The sequence below is a fragment of the Thamnophis sirtalis genome, unplaced genomic scaffold, assembly GCF_051295495.1.
Source record: "Thamnophis sirtalis isolate CommonGarterSnake01/CBP01778 unplaced genomic scaffold, rThaSir2_p1.2 scaffold_5, whole genome shotgun sequence".
Lineage (NCBI taxonomy): Eukaryota > Metazoa > Chordata > Lepidosauria > Squamata > Natricidae > Thamnophis > Thamnophis sirtalis.
Window position 1 is genome coordinate 100,285,657 of NW_028261385.1, and position 22,312 is coordinate 100,307,968.

The 22,312-nt window shown below is 37.5% G+C and overlaps 1 protein-coding gene across 11 annotated transcripts in view; it reads right to left on the reverse strand.

Annotated features, from left to right (window-relative positions):
* The window catches only part of RNF38 (ring finger protein 38), a 122,397-nt gene that overhangs the window by 22,718 nt on the left and 77,367 nt on the right, over positions 1-22,312 (reverse strand). For 5 of the 11 annotated variants that reach the window (XR_015696757.1, XR_015696756.1, XM_087716287.1 and 2 more), the window contains exons 3-4: positions 1,874-2,067; positions 247-457 (exon numbers count right to left, since the gene is read on the reverse strand). Coding sequence is in view for 9 of the 11 variants with exons in the window: in XM_087716287.1 (XP_087572413.1) it covers positions 247-457; positions 1,874-2,067 (405 nt within the window). In the remaining 2 variants the exon portion in view is untranslated. Of the gene's footprint in view, positions 1-246; positions 458-1,873; positions 2,068-10,848; positions 11,141-11,975; positions 12,104-12,223; positions 12,273-12,342; positions 12,447-22,312 lie in introns of those variants that run through there. The other 6 variants (XM_087716290.1, XM_087716291.1, XM_087716295.1 and 3 more) reach the window with 6 other exon arrangements.

Here is a 22,312-nt window from a genome sequence, read left to right on the forward strand (position 1 = left end):
GAGAAATAAGGCAAAGTTCTGGCCTTCCAAACAGAGTTCACTTAAGTGTGACTACCTTGTTAAATCAGGTTCTATTAATGCAGACACACAGTTGTTCAGAACAGACAGCGGCACAAACAAGAATGATTCATACAGAATGAAAGGGGACGAGTCCTCCGAATATACCCAGGTAATTGAAAACATTAACAATTTAAAAAGTGTTAGTCATAAGAAACTTGGAGACTATTTTTCTATCTTTTCCCATACCTGTTCATGGATGTCAACCATGACTGCATTCTGCTGTGGCGGATGAGCAGCTGGGTGCAACATACGGGGAGACACATTTGGTGGGTGAAAGGCTCGTGGTTCTTCTATTGCTTGTTGCTGTCCATAAGGAAGATGGTAGTTTTCATCTTGACTAATGGAATTATGTCGAGACAGTCGATCTCTTCTTGCTCTCTGGCGTCTAACAGGAGGGCTATAAATAATCAAATGGGACAAGTTTTATATTTTGAACAGCTATGGTAATTTCTATTTTTAAACTAGCTATATACTATGAATATATACTTTTATTCCTGTATTTCTCTGATCACAAAAATCTGCATTTGTATTTTCTTCTGGGGCAAAAGTAACATAACATAATCAGAATAATCAGATCAAAGTTGCCAGATGGTCCTTTTCTTCTCAGATAACTTAGTAGCAAGAGTGAAGGTCAAGCTGAACTTAGCAGATGGGTCAGAGGCCAGACAACTGGTTCTGTGATGAATATTGCCAGTTGGCAAGCCATTTGAGTACTGAGTAATGCAGTTATCTTCTTTACACTCTACTACAGTACAAATACATTATAGATTCTTACAAAATCTTTGGTTTCTACGGTGTGATTGAATTGAAGAGGAAAAACAATATGGAAAGAGGAATACAAACTTATTACTAATATGAAAATATTCAAAACTTCTGAATTAATTTATGCAACACTGGAGATTTGTAACAAATAACTTGTGGGAACTTTTCTGAGAAAACTTTAGAAAAAACAAGCAACCGATTAAGTTCAAGGCAAGCAGATATGATGGAGGCAAAAAGTTAAGAATGAAATAAATTAAGTGAATTGAATCTGGCAAATCATGATGTTGCATATTAAATAATGACACAGCTCAATAATATAGTTCTACATTCAATTCCTCATTCATATGCTATTTTTGGAAAAATCTTTTAATATTTAGCCCAAATTACCTCATTAGATTGTGGTAAGAAAACATAATATATGTTGTATCTTATGTTCCCTGGAAGAAGCAGGTAATAGAAACTTAAAGAAAAATATAAGATACCAAAATATCTTATTTTTGGTAACTAATAAGTTCCAATAAGAATATCAACTATGTAGCAAATATTGATTGATAATCTGACTTCAGAGTTTTATTACAATTTTTTACAATAATTTCAAAACAAGGCTCGCTGACCTAAGCCTACTTACATTTTCTCAACTAAACCTCCCTCACAATTATGACGAAAGAATAGAGGAGAAACAAGAAGGTTAACACTTGGACGTCAATTCTGATATCTTTGGATAAAGATGTACTAGAACAGTAGAACAACAATATATAAGCTAACAACTAAATATTTTGGACAATCAAATATTAGGATTAACTAATATTAGAAGCATCTCTTCAATAAACCTGTACAGAAAACTATTTAAAACTGTAGGATAAAGTTCACCTGTGTGATACAAAATTCCATGTTTCTGGCATAGGCTTCATGAGGTTCATAAAATTAAGACTCCATAGCTTTAAATTCTGGAGTGATTAGTTTCTTATACATTAACCTAAAACTAATAAATTTGATGCATCAAACACTACTTTCTAAATCAAGACTATGACTGTCCCTCAGGAAAGCTGACCTCCTTCTGTTGCGCGCAGGTGTGTTGCATCGTTCCCCTGAGAAGTGATGTTGGCTTGGTCGAGCTGAAGGAGGCTGCCTATTTGATGTCATCTCCCATGGTCGCATTGGTGGTGATGAGGCTGGTGATGCTGCTGCGTAGTCAAAGACTGAATGAGAAAGGCGCTGTCTCTTGGGACTTGGACTATCTTCGCTCTGTGCATTAAAAAAATGAATATATTCACAACTGATGAGTATCTCAGAATTAAAAAGTAAGGCATTACTTCAGGAAATTGATTCTGATTAAAATAAAATCACAAAAATTAATTGTTTAGCTGCATATTATTATTAAAACAATATAGTGGTATAACTTCACAAATTAGTTAATTGACTATAGCAAAGCAATGGGCATCATCCACAATAACATTCACTAAGATGAAATAAGGCAAGATAGTAAAATAAGATAAATTAAACTAAGGTAAAATAAAATATGGTAAGGTATGATTAAGAAAAAAAGAGTGAGATAAAATAGTATAAGATAGAATGAAATGCAGAGAGAGAAGATAAGATGAACATTACAATACAAAGCAGTATAAACTTAGGTGAATTCATCACCTTTACATGCAGCCCCAATTTAGTCTATAAAATGTGTTCTAAGCTGGACAATCTTAATTATAAACTAAACCGTAAGTTTTAATGACTATTTATGTTTGATTCCTGAAAGAATAATGATACATCCCCAATATTTTTTCCAGGCAAGGATTATTTTCTAATTGTGCAAAAAATTGGTTACAAGTGTAACAATTTTAGAATCTTCTCTGTTAGAATAAATATTTATTCTCTAAGATAGCACAGTCGCTGTTTGCTTATTATTATTTTTTAAAACCTATACTACATAAGCATTAATATGTCAATATGCTCTAGGAATGTAAATTATTAAAGAAACTGCAGCCAGATGGAATTCCAGTTCAACACATGCCCTCACTATTTACTAGATGTACAATTTGTTATGTTAGCCAGAGTTTGGCCTTCTATGATAATCCCAATGTATCACTTACATATTTTCTTGCTAATACAGTACAAATGAAGTTTCAAAGAAGTACTAAAAGTGATAAAGGGTTCTGGAACAGATATTGGAACACTCTTCTCAGTACCTCCTTAGGTCAAATGTATGTGAATCCAAAGATGCAGTTTCTTTAAAGAGCAGCAACAGATATGGTGTGCATACCTGTTTTGAACTACTTGACCTCCTTAGCTCTCGCCTGACCTAGGTTAGTTCCTGGTTTTACTGAAAATTGCAATCCCAGTACAACCAGTTGGAAAAGTACTCCTTGAAAAAGGGAAGATACTGGATACCAACAGAAAATAAGTATATATGACATTATTAAACTGAAAGAAATATAAAGGAAAGGGTGATGGTGAATGTGAGCAAAAAAATGAACCCGGAGTGGCTCAGGAAAACCTTTACCGAAAAATGCACAGTATTTCTGTAATTTATATCTTGCTTTTCAACAATTCAAAGTACAAATCTTCAACCAATACTGCACATACTGCCCATCTACCACTGTTACTTCAAATTCAGCAGTTCCCTAAACACTAATGAACGCTCTACTTGGTCAAGATCAGTGGTGGGATATGACTGGTACGCCAAGGTATGGGTGTACTGGTGCCTACTGTGAGCACCAGGTAGCGTTCCGGTACCATTCCAGTGCTCTGGAAAGCCCGCCCACCTGCCCGCACCTGTATTTGAGCCGACCAGGGTTTCAGCGCATGGAGCATACGGCGCCTGCGTGACGCTCCCCTGAGCAGCTGGAGCGTCACTGGCGGTAAGTACGCATGCATGTGCTGCATGCATGCATGTGCTGCACGCGTGCACGTGCTGCACGCGTGCACGTGCTGCACATGGGCATGTGGTGAAAGCCCGGGCCCTGTTGCACCGTACCAATTGCACCAGGATCCGGAACCCACCACTGGTCAAGATAATATTTTGTTAACAAAGACGCTGCCATGTTCCAAGTCAATTAATTTGCTCAAAAGCTTAGTACATATAAAAAGTTACATCATCAGAAAATACATCAACAAAAACACATGGGTGAACTACAGTGAACCACACGGCATCACTGTAGCACTTAAACCAACTAAAGTCTTCCAAAACATCTTACATAAAACAAAGATTCAGCAGCCCAAGAAGAAGCAAACAACTAAGCTTCAAGGGCATTTCTCATCATACAGCAGAAAAGGATTAGCTTGTTGGTGGGTCACCAGATAAATATGATGGAAAAGAGAACAAGCAAATAGATTTTTTTCCTAGCAGCATGACTGTATCCATGCAAGATGTCTATGACTAAAATTCCCCCCATATATACATATAATATGCAATGTTTCACAGAAATAGTTTATTATTATTGATGTAGTTAGTCCTCGATTTATGACAATTGAGCACACATTTTTGTTGCTAAGTGAGCAAAAAGTTTGTTGAGTATTGCCCCATTTTATGACATTCCTTGCCACAACTGTGAAGTGAACCACTGCAGTTTTTAAGTTAGTAATACAGTTTTTAAGTGAAACTGGCTTCCCCGTTGACTTCATTTTTGAAGTTTGCAAAAGGGATCACATGACCCTAGGACACTGCAACAGTCATAAATATGAATCAGTTGCCACGCATCTGAATATTGATCACGTGACCAAGGGGAGGCTGCAATGGTTGTGTGAAAAATGGTCATAAGTCACAGTTTTCAGTGCCATCTTAACTTTGAACAGTCAATAAATTAATATTGATAAAAGATCTATCACACTTTTTTATTCTTAACAAGAAAAGAGTTATGTTTTTGAGCAGCCTTTCCTACCCAAGTACAGTTCAACTCCTCAGAAAGCAAGGCCACCTGCTGTGAACACTGGGAGTTGAAGTACAAACATCCAGAGTACATCCAAGTTCTGCATAAGTGTTCTTAAGCAAACAGTATAATAGGAAAGGAGTTTATTGTGTCCAGTACGGTTGGAAAAGATAAGTGTATTTTGTCCTTTCATATCAAAACTTTTAAAGATATGTGTTGTTGAAATACTATAGGCATATTACATGAGCAATGGAGTTTCAAAGGGAATCATTTAAAATGGTTAATAAATCATGCTTGGTAACACAAATACAACCTAATAGACAACCTTTATTAACTTTGCCTTAGCCTCGTGATGGCAAACTTATGGCACATGTGCCACAGGTGGCAGCATAGTCAATTCTTAGGGCACAGGGTGTTGCCCTGTCAGCTCCAGCAGGCGCTGGTCAGCTGATTTTGGCCTTCATTTTCAGCCAGTTTTCACCATCCAGAGGGCGAGAAACAACCCAATGTGCAAACTGGAAGTTCGGGAACAGATTTACGGTTTGCGTGTTGGGCTGTTTTTCACCCTCCAGAGGCTTCAGGAGGCTTCCCTGAAGCCTCCGGAGGGCGAAAAACGGCTCTATGGTCAACCTGGAAGTTGGAAAACAGTCTGTTTCCTGTCTCCAGAAGACCTTGCCCGGGGGGGGGGATTTCACCCTCCCCAGGCTCCTAGAAAACCTCTGGAGCCTGGGGAGGGCAAAAAACAGGTCCACTGTGCCATCACACAGCAAAAGTGGGGGGGGGGAGGGGAAGAAGGTGGATTATGTGTGCATGACCCCCCCACACTCCCCCTGCTTTTTTTGCCTTTTAGCCCACTTAATAAAAGCTTCTTCAATCATTTTTAACATTTATTCCACCTCACTTTCTTATTGTTATTGTTTTGAAAAGACCGAGGGGCTAATTACCTTTTCAAGTATCATAATGTAATACAGGTAATCCTTGACTTACAGCCATTCATTTAGTGACCTTTCAGTTACAGTAGCCCTGAAAAAAGTGACATATGAAGAGTTTTCACACTTATGAACATTTCAGCATTCCCAGTCACATGATTAACTGGCATATATTTATATGCTGGCTGCCCTGTCCCAGGGTCATGTGATTGCTATTGGTAATCTTTCCAGCCAGCTTCTGACAAGCAAAGTCAATGGGGGAAGGCAGATCCACTTAATAACTATATGATTCACTTCAGCAATTTAATAACTCTGGCAAAAAAAGGTCACAAACTGGGATACAACGTACTTAACAACTGTCTTGCTTAGCAACAGAAATTTGGGGCTCCATTGTGGTCATAAGTCAAGGACAAACTGTACTGTATAATGTTGCATGTTCCAAAAATATGAAACTAAATGTTGCAGTATTTAATCTTTTGCCATTATCTCTTTCCAGGTTTTATGAACTTTTCAACAATCCTGCAGTTATAAAGCATTTAGAAATTCCTTTTTATTTAAAAATTCTACAGACAATAATAAATGGTTCTAGGGATGATCCAATGCCATCTCTGGATTGATTATAAAAATCTGAAAATCTCACTACATTGTCAGATTATATACTCCTCCAATTTCCCTCCTTTCCAGTTGCTATTACTTCTGGAAAAAAATGAACCAAAGATCTAATTCATTTTCTTAGGCAAAGCAATTTAAACTAATACTTCTGTGTATTATTCCATTACGTACAAAACTGTACAAACTCATGTTGCTAAAAATTCAGTTATGAAAGCCAGAAAACCTCCCTTGCATCTCTTATAATGTGGCATAAGTATATTATGTGTACTATTATATCCCATGTGATCAGAGTGGAAAATTACTCTTAGAATAAAAATAAATACAAATAAATGAAAATGTCACAGTAACGATCTACCAACTGAATCAAACCACCTTCCCAACATGGTAACTTCTCTGGAATCTAAATAAATTGGATTCTATCTCCCTATACCATGGGTGTACAAGCTGCTGATCTTCCCAAGGTTCTTGTATTGTTTACAGCTCTCATTAATTGCAGTTAATACTTGTAAGTAAATAAAAAATGATTCATAGTTTTGAGAAATGATAAATACAAATGGATGGGGAAGTCAAATTATAACAATAAGCATTTAAGAAAAAATGTATTATTTTACTGTCAACAAAGCTTAAAGCTTTGACAGTATCAATTTTTTCTCTGCTGCACTCCCCCAAACATGCAATTTATGCTGCAAAGAGGTTCCATGCATTTACAGTAGGCACAGGAAACCTACAACCATCCAGTTTCAACCAGCAGGGCTAATCAAGGGAGTGAGGAGATCTTGATTGAAAAGGAATAAATTCCTCTCTGGATCTGAGTGAACATACAATATTTCATTCACTTGCAACTGGTCTTAGCAGCTGAGATATGTGTTCCTGTTTGGGAGCTGCTTCCTTCTGCCCTGAGTATTGGGTTAGACTATTTTTAAGGTAGCGGTAACACAAAGAAAAACAGCAATTAAAAGTGGGTTAGGAAATATGTGTTTCCTGGGGTTTTTTTGTAAGATCCCTCTGCTTTTCCTATCTCATCTTTTTCAACTTACATAAACCCTCCTCCAACATAAAATCTTGAAATTCTGAATGGACTAAATATGGAATTTAGTCCATTTATCTCTCAGTTCTGGAGTTAAGTAATTCCTCAATATACTTGTGTTTCAACCCATGACCGGCATAACAAAGAAAAAAAACCAGCTGAAGCTTAGGCTGTACAATAAGAGAATCAATCAATCACAGTATTCATAGCATTTTAACTTTGGTTAATGATCAAACAGTGATATATCACAAGACCAAAGAAGCACAGATTTTGTGGAAATGTAGCATATGGAAGACCACAAATTCTCATGTCTATACCAAAGGATGGTATATTTCTGAATGAAGATGTTTTTATATGCCATATATCCCACACTATGCTGTTTATCCCAGCTGACATTTTCAAATTGACTAGTTGTAACTATCAATCATTTTACAATACCAACAGAACTTGTTTTCTGTTGTAGAAATATATATATATATATATATATATATATATATATATATATATATATATATATATATATATATATATATATATATATATATATGTGTGTGTTTTTATTTGTGCTGATAAATAAATAAAGGAAGACTAGTATAGATCTATTTCAAGCTATTTAGCTCTCATCAGCTAGCCATATCCTTACTGGGATTCGAACCAATATTTTCTGTTGTAGAAATATATATATATTTCTACAACAGAAAACAAGTTCTGTTGGTATTGTAAAATGATTGATAGTTATATATATATATATATATATATATATATATATATATATATATATATATATATATATATATATATATATATATATATATATATATATATATATATATATATATATATATATATATGCATTGTTCATGAAGCTCCATTACTAATTTTAAAAATAAAACATTAGTAAAATTTTATTTTACTATAAAATTACTATAAAACTATTTCTCAAAGATTTTAAGAATGCAAACTATTCTTAAAATTAGACATTAACAATAGATCTCACAATGTTTTTTTCTCTCAAAATACCAAATGTTAATGAGATAGTGCCGTGATGGTGAACCTATGGCACGTGTGCCAGAGGTGGCACAGAGCCCTCTCTGTGGCCACGCCTGCCATCGCCAGCTGCTTTTCTGGTTTCGGGCATGGAATGCGTCCTGGCCAGCTGGTCTTCACAAATGTTGGAAAATGGCCTGAAAACAGCCAAAAAAAAAAAAAAAATGGCCAAAATCAGGCCATTTTCCAGGCTGTTCTTTGGGCCATTTTGGGCCCTTTTTCTGGACAGTTTTCCAGCCATTTTTCAGGCTATTTTCTAGGTCAAAAATGGTCTGAAAACATTCCCCCCCCCCAAAAAAAGCCTGAAAATGACCAAAACCAGCCAAAACTCAGGCATGTGCACACCAGCCAACTGGTCTTTGGGTTTCCCGCAGTTCAGCGTGTGCCTGCGTACATGCACACACATTCCATTTGGGCACTTGGTTCCAAAAAGGTTCGCCATCACTGAAATAGTGAATAACATTTTCAAATATCACTAGTTATATACAATTGTTCTCATTAACATGTTTTATACAATGGATACTTTGGAGTTTTGGATGGTTACTAGAGGATTAACCCAGTACTTTTATGATCCAGAAACAACAAAGCAAGGGATTTCTTAAAAGGTCCCACTGCCTTTACACAAAACATTTAAAATATCTAAACTTGGGTCACTTTTTAAATCCAAGGCACAGCACTAACTACACTAACCAATAAATATTTACTACTATCAGGATAAATGTATTGATGATTGAAACATAATCAATTTTAAGTATTATAAATTTTAAAATGAGAGAGCTAAGTTTGAGTTTGATCCCCAAAGGAGGGAAAAACAACCTATGCAATTGTACTTATTATTTTCGTATTATGATAAACCACTGTCCAGTTCACATAATTATGGCTTTATTTGATATTTCCTATTATTCAGGCATCAAGTGAAGGATTATGCTATTACAAGCATTCAGAATTCCCCAGTTTATTTCTATGTAAATATATCTACAGTATACTTCAGAGGCATGTGTTTTGAAGTGAACATGCTCTAATAAGGCAGTATTTAATTGTAAACCAATGCTCTAATTATACTACCTATTAATATACACTTAAAAATAGAACACCAGACTATTAATTTCATTTTTTCATAACAAATATATCTTGATTTTTTTTTAAAAAAACCTTTCACATCATTAGAAACTTAGATAGCATTATTATAAAGCAAAGTTGGAATAGTTAGGCTTTTTCCTAGATGGATTTTCAGAGCCATCATCTCAATACTATATGAACTCAACCAATTTCCAAATACAATGATCTAGCTTCAACAATTGCTTCATTCTACTTCTAACAACTTGGCCAAATTAAGTATTTACTCTTTTACCATTATGCTATGATAAAGAAACTTAAATACCAAAATGGATATTTCCATATCAAAGTGGTAGTTCCTTCATATTTTTAAAATGCATTGACCTAATCTTTCTTATCTACAAAGCTTAATTCAAAGCAACTATATTATTAGATTTAATGATACTTAATAGATGAGGTACAATTTCAACTTTTGGAGGCTGTATCTAATACTTATACAAATGGATGCACCTAATCTCCTCCCTCCCTGCATCCCGTCCTTCCTTAAACTTCTCAGGAGAGCTTAAATTCTGTGCAGCTTGGCCTGCACAGAATTTGCAAGTGAAGGTAAAAGATAGGAAAGAACACCACTGGATACAACTTATGGCTTCTTTGAAGCTGAACAGTTCATAATTATCTATAAATAGCCATTGTTATTATGTATCTCATATATCCCCAACCAATGTAACATTTTATATATAGGAATGCATAGGAGCATACATATAGGAAACTTCATGAACAATACATATATATATATTGCAGAATGTAAGTACCCACCAGGATAATAATACCATGCTAAAAAATATTTGGGGCATCAATCAATCCTTGATTTTAAGGAAAAATAAAACTTAAAATAGTAGTTGTCATACAGTAAAGGAAATATTTCCTTCTAAGTGACAGCACAAGTTGTCTCAGAAAATAAAACAATTTATTTTAACAATTGCACCAAAGCAGAAATAATATAAGGGTTCTGCAACTGGTTTGGGGGGGGGGGGGGAGGCTACTTATATCTTCCTTAGAGTCATTTTAAAAATGTACCAATTTCCCCAGTATCCATTTTATGAAAGCGGACGCAACACATTCTGCAAAAATATAACGGGCAATGATGTAGAACATTTTGAAAAATAGCTATCGCAGTATTTATAATTGAGACAACACATATCACAGTTCTTTGTCATTAGTAAGTTAAGAAAGTGATAAAAAGTACAAATTATATCAACATAAGGTAAAAAAGATAGTGATTTCAAATGCAAATCCTTGAGATCTGACCTACATGATTATCTAACCTAGTCATGACTAGCTTTTCAAAAGAAACTTAGCTTTTATATATTTATATAAGTATGCAATGTGTCTTCAGGAAAACTGGTCAGTATGCAATTAAAGAAATTGTATAGCTTTTCCATAATCCATGTAGACACCATCATACAATTCCTTACACTCCTGTCACACCAACCTTTCTTTTCATTCTTCACTGAATACTTTTTCCTCTCCCTTCCAATGTTTCCTCTCTGTCCACTCCACCTATTTCAGAAGAACAACATATGATTGCTTTTTGCACCTCGACTAAAACTGCTACTAAAAAGGCAGGTCTATAAATTAGCAAAAGTACTGTAGTGTATTAATCCCCCAATGTCACGTATGGGTCAGTGTTTCTTTGTACAGTATTTAATAGCAACTGTGTGGGATGGAAAGAGAAAGGCTTGGAACCACCAAGTATTAAATTAATTTCTGCAAACAGAACAGATGGGCACCGATGGAAAGATGGAACATAAGATCACATACAGCAAACTCTCAAACATTAGAACATGTGAACTATCCCCAAACCAGCTATTTCAGAAGAAGTCGCTGTGGTGTGTCCTGCCCCCTTTGTACCGTGCTATTTTTAGCAACGCCAATAGCTACATGCAATTTATAGTAAACAAATGTTGAAGGGGAGAAGGTGGTATGATGGTGGATCTTTCAAGATCATGTTGTGCTCTTCCTTGACGCTCTCCCCACTTTCCACATTTCAGGTTCCACTGGTTTTAGGAGCTTGCCTTTTCCTTCTCTCTCCAACCCCCATCTGATATATTAACACCAAGCTATAAGAAAACACAGCAACCTCCCCTCTCCTAAGAAAGGGGTGGGTGGGAAATCAAGAGATGCTGAGGATGGGTGGGTGGGAGACACAAAGGACAGACCTCCTCTCACATTCCTATAACCATTCAAAAGGTGTGTGTGTGGAGGGAGTGTGAATGCATTCCCACACCACCTCCACAGCCTTTCTGTGTTCATCCCACCACCCCTTTTTAACAGGTTCAGTGGTCGTGTGCACCCTGCCTTTATTTCATTACTGCTTCCCTCACCAAACAGTCGTAAATGTTAGCACCACAACATCCCACAGGAAGAGAAAGCTTCTCTCAGGGTGGTGCAAGGAGCTCCTCCTAGACGAGACAATCTCCCCACCACAACCACCGCCGCCTTTCCTGTCATGTCTAGAGGCAGTTTGTTATCCGCGGGAAAATGGAAGAGGGGCGGGCGGGGGGAGGGGCGCGAAAAACCAAACCCGGCTCTTTCCCCGCCCCATCCAGGCGCCGGTACCTTCCAGGAGTTGCGAGGGGTCTCCTTGTATTTGGGGGCGGCGGCGCCGGCCACCGCTTGCACCAGTAGGCCCAGCTCTGCCACACCACCCCCTGCAATGGCTTCCCGGATAATCAGTGCGACTCCATCCGCCCATCACAAGGAAAAACCCGACCGCGCCGCCTCCCTCAATGAGCGCCCGACCGCTTCGCTATCAACGTTCTCAAAACCTTTCCCCTGCCCGGTTGCCGCCAACGTCCAGAACCCACCACCTCCGCCGCTCTCCATGATGCTCTGGTCCCGCCCCCCTCCCTAAGGAAGCCTTCCACCTTACCCACTCAGCCAGCAGAGGAACAGTGACGTCACACCTATTGACTTCCTTGCTTACCAATCGCCGTTGCCAAGCCAAAGCCTCGATCGCCTGCGAGCCCTCCGGCTCCGCCTCCTCTCCGCCCCCTCCCCCCGCCAAGCAACCAGAGGAGCCCTTCCTTTGTTTTAGCTCAGTTACGCGGAGCCCACCAGAGGATGTCTTCTTTACGTCAGCACGGTGACGGAGACCTAACAGCCTGCACGCGCTGGAGGGGCTGCTGCTTTAGGGAAGACTCTCGCTGGCGGCGGCCGTGCACGTGACTACCGAGTGGCCCCTCCCTCCGACGCATTTCTCCTTTAAGAAGGCGGAGTCGAATCTAGTTTTTTTTTTTTTTTTTTAAAGTTTCAATTTGTGGCTACGCTTCTTTCATTTCCCCCGCTTCCAATACTGACTGGTGAAGAGATGTCTGGCTTTTGGGTCGAAGATATAAATGGGGCATCAATCATCCTTTTGAAGAGTCTCTGCTTCAGGAGCTGAAGGGAGAGGATATTGGTTGGAATTACAACAATAACAAAATCAGAATATGTGCACCTCTTTTAAAACGCCTCCAAGCAATCAAGCAAGCAGACAGATCAGGGCAACCGCATGTGGGAGGAAGGGGCTTGGGAGACAAAAGGCATCAGAAACCTCCTTTACCCCTTAGTATGCAATCACTTTCTAAAATCATCGGAAGCTGGGATGGAAAAAAAACCTAACAGTTGGAAGGGTCATCTAGTCCAACCTCCTGCTCATGCAGGAGACCTATACTAGGGATTGGAACCACTGAACTTTTTGATCAACAAACTAAGCGTTTTAGCCATTGAGCCACCTAGCCAGGCCCTTTCACACCCCAAAAAAGGGGTGGGAAGGATGAATTTCAAGTCACAAAAGGGGGAGAAGGCAGACGCAGATAACAAATTTCTTTACCAAAGTCACTCCTCTCTTCTAAATCTGTGTATCTGACCACATACGGCAGTATAATTTTTGACAGCTTCAATGCAAATAATTATTTCAAATCCACTAATTATTTGAGCTTGACTTCTACATAAGAAATAAGAGGGGGGGGGAACGACTCATGCTGTCAGTTCAATAAATCTTTCTCAGGACTCTAATGAGAGTAGTAACTCACCTGCAATACAAATAGTCCTCGACTTACATCCACAATTGAATCCAAAATTTATGTTGCTAAGTAAAACATTTGTTAAATGAATTTTGCCCCATTTTAAGTGAATCACTGCAGTTATTAAGTTAGTAACAAGCTTGTTAAGTGAATCTGGCTTCCTCATTGAATGCTTGTTGCAAAAGATGATCACATGACCCCCGGACACTGCAACCGTCATAAATATAAATCAGTTGCCAAGCATCTGAATTTTGATCTTGTGACCATGGGAATACTGCAACGGTCATAAGTGAAAAATAGTCGTCACTTTTTCAATGTCATAATTTTCAACGGTCACTAAATGAACTCTGTATTTATCAAGGACTGCCTGTACTTTCGCACCTTCGCCGAGTCTCACTGAACCCGGAGAGGGATTTGGTCAAATCAGTGCTTTGTGACATTAATAAAGCCAAGCTATTATCAGCATATATCAGTGCACATCTGATTACAGTTAGAAATTTACAGTTAAAAACTTACTGACTGATTTAATATTTGTGAACAAAATGACCAATAAATAGAATTGTGCTAAATTATTAATACTCTGCAACTCAGATTAGTATAGCAAGCTAATGTAGCAATCTCATTTCCCTTTTCCTTATACTCTATTTGGGGGAAGAGGCTGATACAAACAATTCATGAAAAAGGATATTGAATGTCTCAAGCAGAACTGATAACAAAAATAATTATGTCAAAGCTAATGATTTTTTTTGGGGGGGGAGAGAAGAAAGTATTCCAATCCTGTTTCACCTCTTTCCATGCACTCACTTTATATAATCAAAGCTTATTTAGAAGATAATTAGAACTGCAGAAAAAAACAATTACTGCCAACCTGCCTTCTACTGAGGACCTGTACACTGCACGAGTCAAAAAGAGGGTCATGAAAATATTTACAGACCCCCTTGCATCCTGGACATAAATTGTTTCAACTCCTACCCTCAAAACAATGCTACAGAGCACTGCACACCAAGACAACTAGACACAAGAACATTTTTTTCCCCAAACACATCACTCTGCTAAATAAATAATTCCTTCCACACTGTCAAACTATTCACTAAGGCTGCATTACTATTACTATTAGTTTTCTCATCATTCCCATCTTCCATCTCCTCCCATTTATCACTGCATGACTGTAACTTTGTTGCTTGTATCCTTATGATTTATATTGATATTGTTTCCTGATTGCTTATTTGTACCATATGACTATCATTAAGTATTTTACCTTATGATTCTTGACAAATGTATCTTGTCTTTTTATGTTCACTGAGAGCATATGCACCAAAGACAAATTCCTTGTGTGTCCAATCACACCTGGTCAATAGAGAATTCAATTTAATTCTATTCACCAAAACCTCAAATGTTAGGCATGGATCTTCTACACCAGGGCTGTTAAACTCCCACCCTATAGGCCGGATGTGTCACGCACTGGCCATGCCATTCCTGGTTTAGCAAAGGGGGAAAAAGTCCTGATACATCATGTGATGCTGCCGTGACAACGTGAGTTTGACACCCCTGTTCTGCACCAAGTATTTAGAAATAAAAACATTTCAAGAGTGATGATGGCTGAGTTTCCACAGCATGTCAGACCATAGTATTATTGGCTAATCTGAAATTTAGTGTGTTATGTGGCTCATAGAGTTCAGTGAATCATGTCTATGGTAACCACAGCTTAGCCGGTTGTGTGAATATAGGTGACATGCTAATTTAAATGTATTCTATAAAAGTATAAAAACTGCTGCTCCTAATGACAAGGCATCAGATAAGCTTCTTTAAGTGAATGATCAATGTATAGTTAATACAGGGCTATATGATTACTAATAGTCCTTTCTATCCCAGAATTATCCTTTTGCCTTTGGCAATTAGTATCCAAAAATGATATGGCTAGCTAGACAATATATCATTACAGCTTTGCACTTTTCAAATTAATGTAAAGTCTGTGTGTGTGTGTGTGTGTTTGTGTTTGTGTTTATCTGCTTTTAGTTGCTGTTTGGGTTTTATGTTTTATATAAAAAGTTTAATTCAGGTAGCGGAGAGTACTAGCTATGGTGGGGAAATACACCACACATGAAGAGCAGGATACAGGGCTGCCCTAGCAATCTCTCTTCAGGAGAGTCCTGCCCTTGAAGAGAAAAAAATGATAGCAATGTATAAGAATGTTGGAGCAGAATATGGAAGAACTAGTGGGAAAGGGTAAAACTCCCTTTAGCTTTTGTCAGATTCAGTTTTATTCATTAATAGCCTAATACAATAAGTGCATGGACTGTAGAATTTAAAAAACTGATAATTAGTAGCAAGACAGAATCAGTACAAGCAGAATTTAAGATCACTACTTAAGCTGATCCATAAAATTGGGGTACTGTTTAGCATAAACAAACAAATAAACAAACAAACAAACAAACAATGCTGTCATATTGTGTTCATTAAAAAATCTGAAAACTTTTTATTGCCTTTGGACCACTGGTGTAATTTTAAATCATGGGTAAGATTTGTACAGGAACAAGATAATATGAAATGGCAATACTGCTGAAGATAAAAAGATCAGTCTGGCTACAGGTTCCCCTCACTTCATCTTATAACAGTGACATTTTAGATAGCTAGTATATAGCAAAGACAGCATTCAAACATTGCAAATATCAGAGACATCCAGTAAGTCACTTACTTTATCTAAATTATCTTAAGGATCATAAGACATCCTGCACATGAGCATTTTATGTATGTGCATAAATGTTTTTCTCCCAATGATTCATTTGATGAAGTAGACTGTCAGAAAAAAATGTTTCTACAGTACTAGAGTTGGTACATAAAGTAATCCAAGAGTGGATTAGCAGTTATTTTAAGGCTAAAACCCAGGGTATTTTATGTAACCGCTGAAGCATACAACATAAAAAAATGTCTCCTAGCAAAGTGAATCTTCCAACAGCACTAAACAGCACTTTGTATCCAGTATACAAGGTATATCTATCCAGTATTACCACACAGTACAAGCCAAAAATACCAGGGTAGCAGCCTGTTTTATATATGCAGTTGTAATAGAACATGCTATTATCTAGTGCTGCTGCCAGTCACCATAGGAACCAGAAGCAGCTATATTAGTTCAGGTAGAAACAAGTAGTAATGATGGTTAGAATGTGCTGGGTAAAGACTAGAAGCTGGTTTTAGAGTAATTATTACTGGAGTTTGACAGTATTTTTTTTTAAAAACCAATAACTTCCCCTCAACTGAACTCCAACCTGGCACACTTATGTATGATTATATAAGAAATATTTTAATCACTTTTTATTCAATCCAATCAATTTATTCAGAAATAATCATTCAGCAAGTTTAATATTATTAAACGTTCTTTCAAATACTGGGTTTTTAACTGATAAGAGTGCATATATTTGTGCAAAGATGTACATAGAAATGACATCTAAGCAAGTGCTTTCCTTGCAGGAGAAGTCCTTATCAGCGCTTTACCAACTAATGGCTGGCCAACTTAAATTCTTGCTCCATGAAATGGAAATTCGGGGAGGGGGGAGGGATATTTTTTGTACTTTTGTAATTACTATGATAAGCACCTAATTCACTGGGGACTTTATTAGCAAAAGGGATAGTGCATCAATGCTGGCTGGATTTACTGTAATCTCATTTTGTTCTTCCTCATCTAGCCCATTATTAAGAAGACAACACTTAAGGTACTGATTTGCTGGGTGGATTTCAAACAGCGATAGTATTGCATGCCATCAGCATGGCTCCCCTATGCAGTGGTTTCATGAAGGTGCTAAATAGGATGGAATTGTGGGAGACTGGAAGCTTGTTCTATGCTGATGTAACAGAAACATTCTTTGTTGTTTCTGTGGCTAAAAAGTAGTATTTCAAACTGGTCTCCATCTATGGTGTAGGGCCGTGACGGCAAACCTATGGCATGCATGCCCGAAGTGGCACGCACAGCGTCGCCCGTTCCTCTTCCAGCTTTCTGGTGCGCATTTGATGATCAGATGGCATTTGTGCATGTGGCAGTGCCAGAAACAGGAAGAGCTGGTCTTCCGTTTTCTGGCATGAGCATGCCACTGGCCAGCTGATTGGCGCATGCACATGCGCAGCAGTAACCGGAAGACTTGCTGGCTGGGGTGCATGTGTGCGCCGGAAACCAGAAGTTCATTTTCGCCCAGTTCGCCATCACTGGTGTAGGATTTCCTGCCTAAGCAGGGGGTTGGGCTAGAAGACCTCCAAGGTCCCTTCCAACTCTGTTATTCTGTTTTTTTTTCTGTTTATTCCTGATCTGATCCATGTCAACAGTTCTTCCATTTATTTGTACACCAACTATCATCCCATCTGCTTCACTGCTCTCAACTCCCTAGTAAACTAAAGGTCTGACATAACTCCATAAAAGAGCAGAGGGCCTTTGGATAGCCTGAGCTGTCTCTATAATCTCAGATGAGGCAGAACATTGTTTTCAAGAGTTGTAGAGAAAATTTCCAAGCGCATTCAGAAAACCACACATTATTATTTTAGAATTTTCCAGTCAGTGTTTAGGGATTCAGTTTGCCATGGGATCCAATCACAGCTGTTACGTTTTCAATACATCACCACCTGTTCTACATGTATAACATTAATTGTAAAATATTTTAATTAATTCTTAAAAGAAAATTCAAAATAATATAAAATAAGAAAAGAAAAATGAAAATCAAAGAGAAGCTAAAAGTAGAAGGAAAAACAGTTAAAAAACAGAAAAAGATATAAAGGAGTGGCTTCCAATTTTCCCTTACAAGAGTTATGTTTATCTCTTACTCTATGATTACAACATACCTCTCTTCTTTCTAAACTCCATTTCATCTAATTATCAAAACCATAAATCACAAGTTCATTATTTTCTGTTTCATACAAAAAACCTATAAGGGCTTCCAATCAGCTATGTGTGAAAATTTTCTTTTCTCTGATCACATAAGTCAATTTAGCCATTCAATGTTCCATCATTTTCACCAACTATTCTTCCATTATAAGTATTGTGGAGTCTTTCCATCTTTCTGTATATAATAAACATGCTGCAGTAATCATGCACAATAATAAAGTTCCAAGATTTTTTTCCCAACTGTTTTTCCATCAAACCGAAAAGAAAAATCCTCTAGTTTCAATTACATGTTAAATTTATCAGCATATGCAATTAATTCCAGAACTTTCTGCAAAAATATTTTCTCTCTCTTCTTATCTCAAGAAAATATTACTAACAAAAAAAATCTTGTCTCTTTGACACAGATATCCATTTAATTGGGAGAAGATAGATATAAGAGTTTTTCATTTACAAGACCTAAGTTACTTTATGAGGCAGGAACTGTTAAATTTGACACTGAATTGAAATGTCAAAACACTTAAGGAAAGTGAAAATATACAATGCTGAAAACTAGTTGGTCAAAGAAATAAGCGATCTTTTTCAAGCTCTTTGTTGTAAATGCTCAGCTAGTTTATTCTCTCTTTGTAAAATGAGGAGGCACATTTAAATAAAATTCCCACGTATAAATAAAAAATACAGTTGTGTTTCTTGTTTATCTTATTTGTAATTATAAAATCATATCCCAGAAGCATGCAGGGAATAAATCTTTCAAATGCTTAAAAACTAGGTGGCAAAATAAAGTTTTTTCATGTTCACATAATCAAAATGATGATGATGATGATGATGATGATGATGATGATGATGATGATGATGATGATGGTGGTGGTGGTAATCTGAAAATCTTTAGACATATATACTCCTTCCTGGGCAAGTCCAAGATTCAGGAATGATGTAAGCAAGACCCCAAGCTTCCATAAAACCTGAGGCTGAGAGTATTTTGGGGTAGGAAGGTGCCTTTGAGTCAATGTTGCCTCCTGCAACTGCCTGGCCAAGTCCCTGCTGTTTCTTTGGGAAGATTTTAGAAGTGGTTTTCCATTGCTTCCTTCCTAGGGCTGACAGAGGGATTGGTCCAAGGTCACCCTTTGTGCCTAATATAGGACCACAACACACAGTCTTCTGGTTTGTGCCCTGGTGTCTTAATTTCTATATCTAGAGCATGGTTCAGGGACAGCAGCACTATCGTTCATTAATTTTGTTGAATAGTATTAAACTGTTGAAAAACCTTAATCACTTAAATTTGAATTTCAAAACAAGGAATTCTCCCAAAAGCTTCTGACATGGGTATTAAAATAATAACCTTTGGTCTCATACATCTGAATGTTTTGAGACAATGGGTGCTTATAGAATCATATCAAACACACTTTCGGCACAAACTAAATATTAATAATTGTTTAATAAATTCAGTTTCATGAGAAAGAAAAATATCATCAACTGAAAAAATAAAAGCAAGACAGAGAGAAAACAGCACAATTCAGGATAAATGAGGACTCTGTATAATCCTAGCTTACTATCCAGATGGATGTAGACACTTCCCATGTAACACAACATGAAAAGAGCCAGTTATTCTCTCTTTCATAACTTGCTACCTCTGAAGTTTACAAAGTCAATTAACTGAAATAGAAACATTAAAAATTTTTTTTTATTTATCATTCTTTTTGAATGTTTTACAGAGTATTATATTCCTGGATTTGTAAGAAATTATTTTCTCAATGATATAAAAATCTATTGAAAAACTAGGTCATCAAGGTTTGTCACCCTTGTTAATTTCTCATTCTGCAGTCTTGTCACAGTTACTTGTTCTTCTACACTTAGGTGTGAGAAATTTATGCACCGCACACATGAACATTCAAAAAGAGCACAGTGTAATTAGAATTAATGGGAAAAGATTTTCTTGCATTTTCTTACAGAAAAAGTAATGCACGTCAGCATATTTTTAAGAAAGAGCGAAAAAGTTACTTTTATTTCTATGCCAGGGTAGTATCAAAAATAGTAGCAATAAAGCAGGGGTCCCCAATACACCGATCTGTTGACCAGCACTGGTCGGCAGCATGTCAGAAACCAGTCTGCACAAACAAGCAAAGCCCCATCCAAGGATGCAGGCAGCAGACGAAACCATGCCCCTTCCGGTCTGTGAAAAAACCTTTTTCCATGGAACCGGTCCCTGGTGCCCAAAAGATTGGGGGCCGCTGCAATAAAGGATAATTTTTAGCTATTCAACAATAAAAATCTTTAATTAATACCAGCACAGAAATACTTTACACAACTCTCAATTGTCTGGTTGTGTTTTAGCCCTGAAACAAGAGGTATCCTACAATTGCTTGGGTTAACAAGCATGTTAGCCCATCACGTAACGTGAGAGAATATAAGGGCTACCTCCATTTCTTCATGGAAGGAAAGTTGTTACTATTCAGAAGACCCTCTCTTCAAGCACTGCATGGTGAACATTAACTACAGATGAAGTCACAGAACAGATAAGACCATTAAATAATATATCAACTGATCTTTCAGGAGTGCTTTCCAACCATTTTATAAAAACCTTCTTTAAAGAAAAGTGGGTTGGTATTCTGCCACCATTCTTTTACAGAAAACAAGCAATACATTTACTGTGCATCCTTTTGCTATTAGTGCTGCTAACAGCAGTTGTAGCAATATACTAAGTGGAAATTTGTTAGGCACATGCCAATGCTTGTTCTGGTTCTCCTTTCCTCTTTTGCGGCTAGCTAAGACATTCACAGCCACTTATAAATCCTAGGAAAGCAGCATGGGAATAAAGCATCCAAAAGACACCCCTTGATGTTTCAGGAGGATTCTAATCATATTCCTAGATTCAATTAATATTTACCTATTTGAGTCTATTAGAACTAGTCTCGTGTAATAGTTACAGAATTGGGCTATAAACACAAGAGACTACAAACTCTATCCTGCTTAGGCACAAAACCAGATGGGTGACATTGGCCTGTCTCTTTCTCTCAAACCTAGGAAGGAGGCAATGGCAAACCACTTCTGAAAAACCTTATTAAGGAAATCACTAAGTCTTGTTCAAGCAGCCTCCAAAAATTGGAAACAATTGAATGGAAGGGAAAAAAATGGATCTGCAAAAAACTGTCCTTCAGGCATCCACAATTCATTAAAAAAAGGATATTCTATTGCTTCCTAATTGCTGGAGCCTTCAAATTGGAAAGGAAATAATTGCCATAAGTTACGTCCTTTGTATTGGTATATTTCCAAGAGAGTGGGGGGTGGGGGAGAGAAACTGACATTTATGGAGAAGAACATCCTAGCAGATCCTTGCTTTCAAAAAATATTTTCAAAAATTGGCGGCTTAAGACATGAAAATGATTGTGTGGGTGACATCTCATGTATTTATATGTGTAGGAAGGAGGGGCAAATTTTCCTAAGAGCACATCCATGCCCCTAATTTTCCCTGAGGGTATCTGCTGACCATTGTTTAAGGACAAGTCCTTGTGATGTAGTTTTTCTCACATCTCCATCCTATAACACCAACTGAATTCTGTTGTTTCTGACCCAATGTTGAAATAGTCCTTTCCAACTGTGGAAATAAGCCTTGCTGCATGCATGATTTATGTCACAGAAAGGGCTAGAATTTTGCTATTTTTGGCTGCTGAGAGCATATCCCCTTCTATCGAGCCACTATCACATTCTTCTCATAGTCTTTTGGTTTGTGTTGCTGGGCTGATATATCTCCAGGAGAGGAGCCACAGCACTCCAAAAACTAGAGAAAGCAGCTTTAGAATGACCTGCCTCTCACAGATCTTGGTCTACCACTTTGTTAAAAAACTGGCACTGATTTAATGATATCAAGATGATGAAGGCTAAAGCAGCATCCAAGATTATTAGAGAATATTGCAAACCAGAAAGTCTCTAAAGCCACTTGTCAGTTGAGGCCCTTGTTTCTACATAGCTCTCAAATGCAACAGCCACCGCTCTAGCCATTTATCAAAACTTGTCTCTCCCTACCCCAC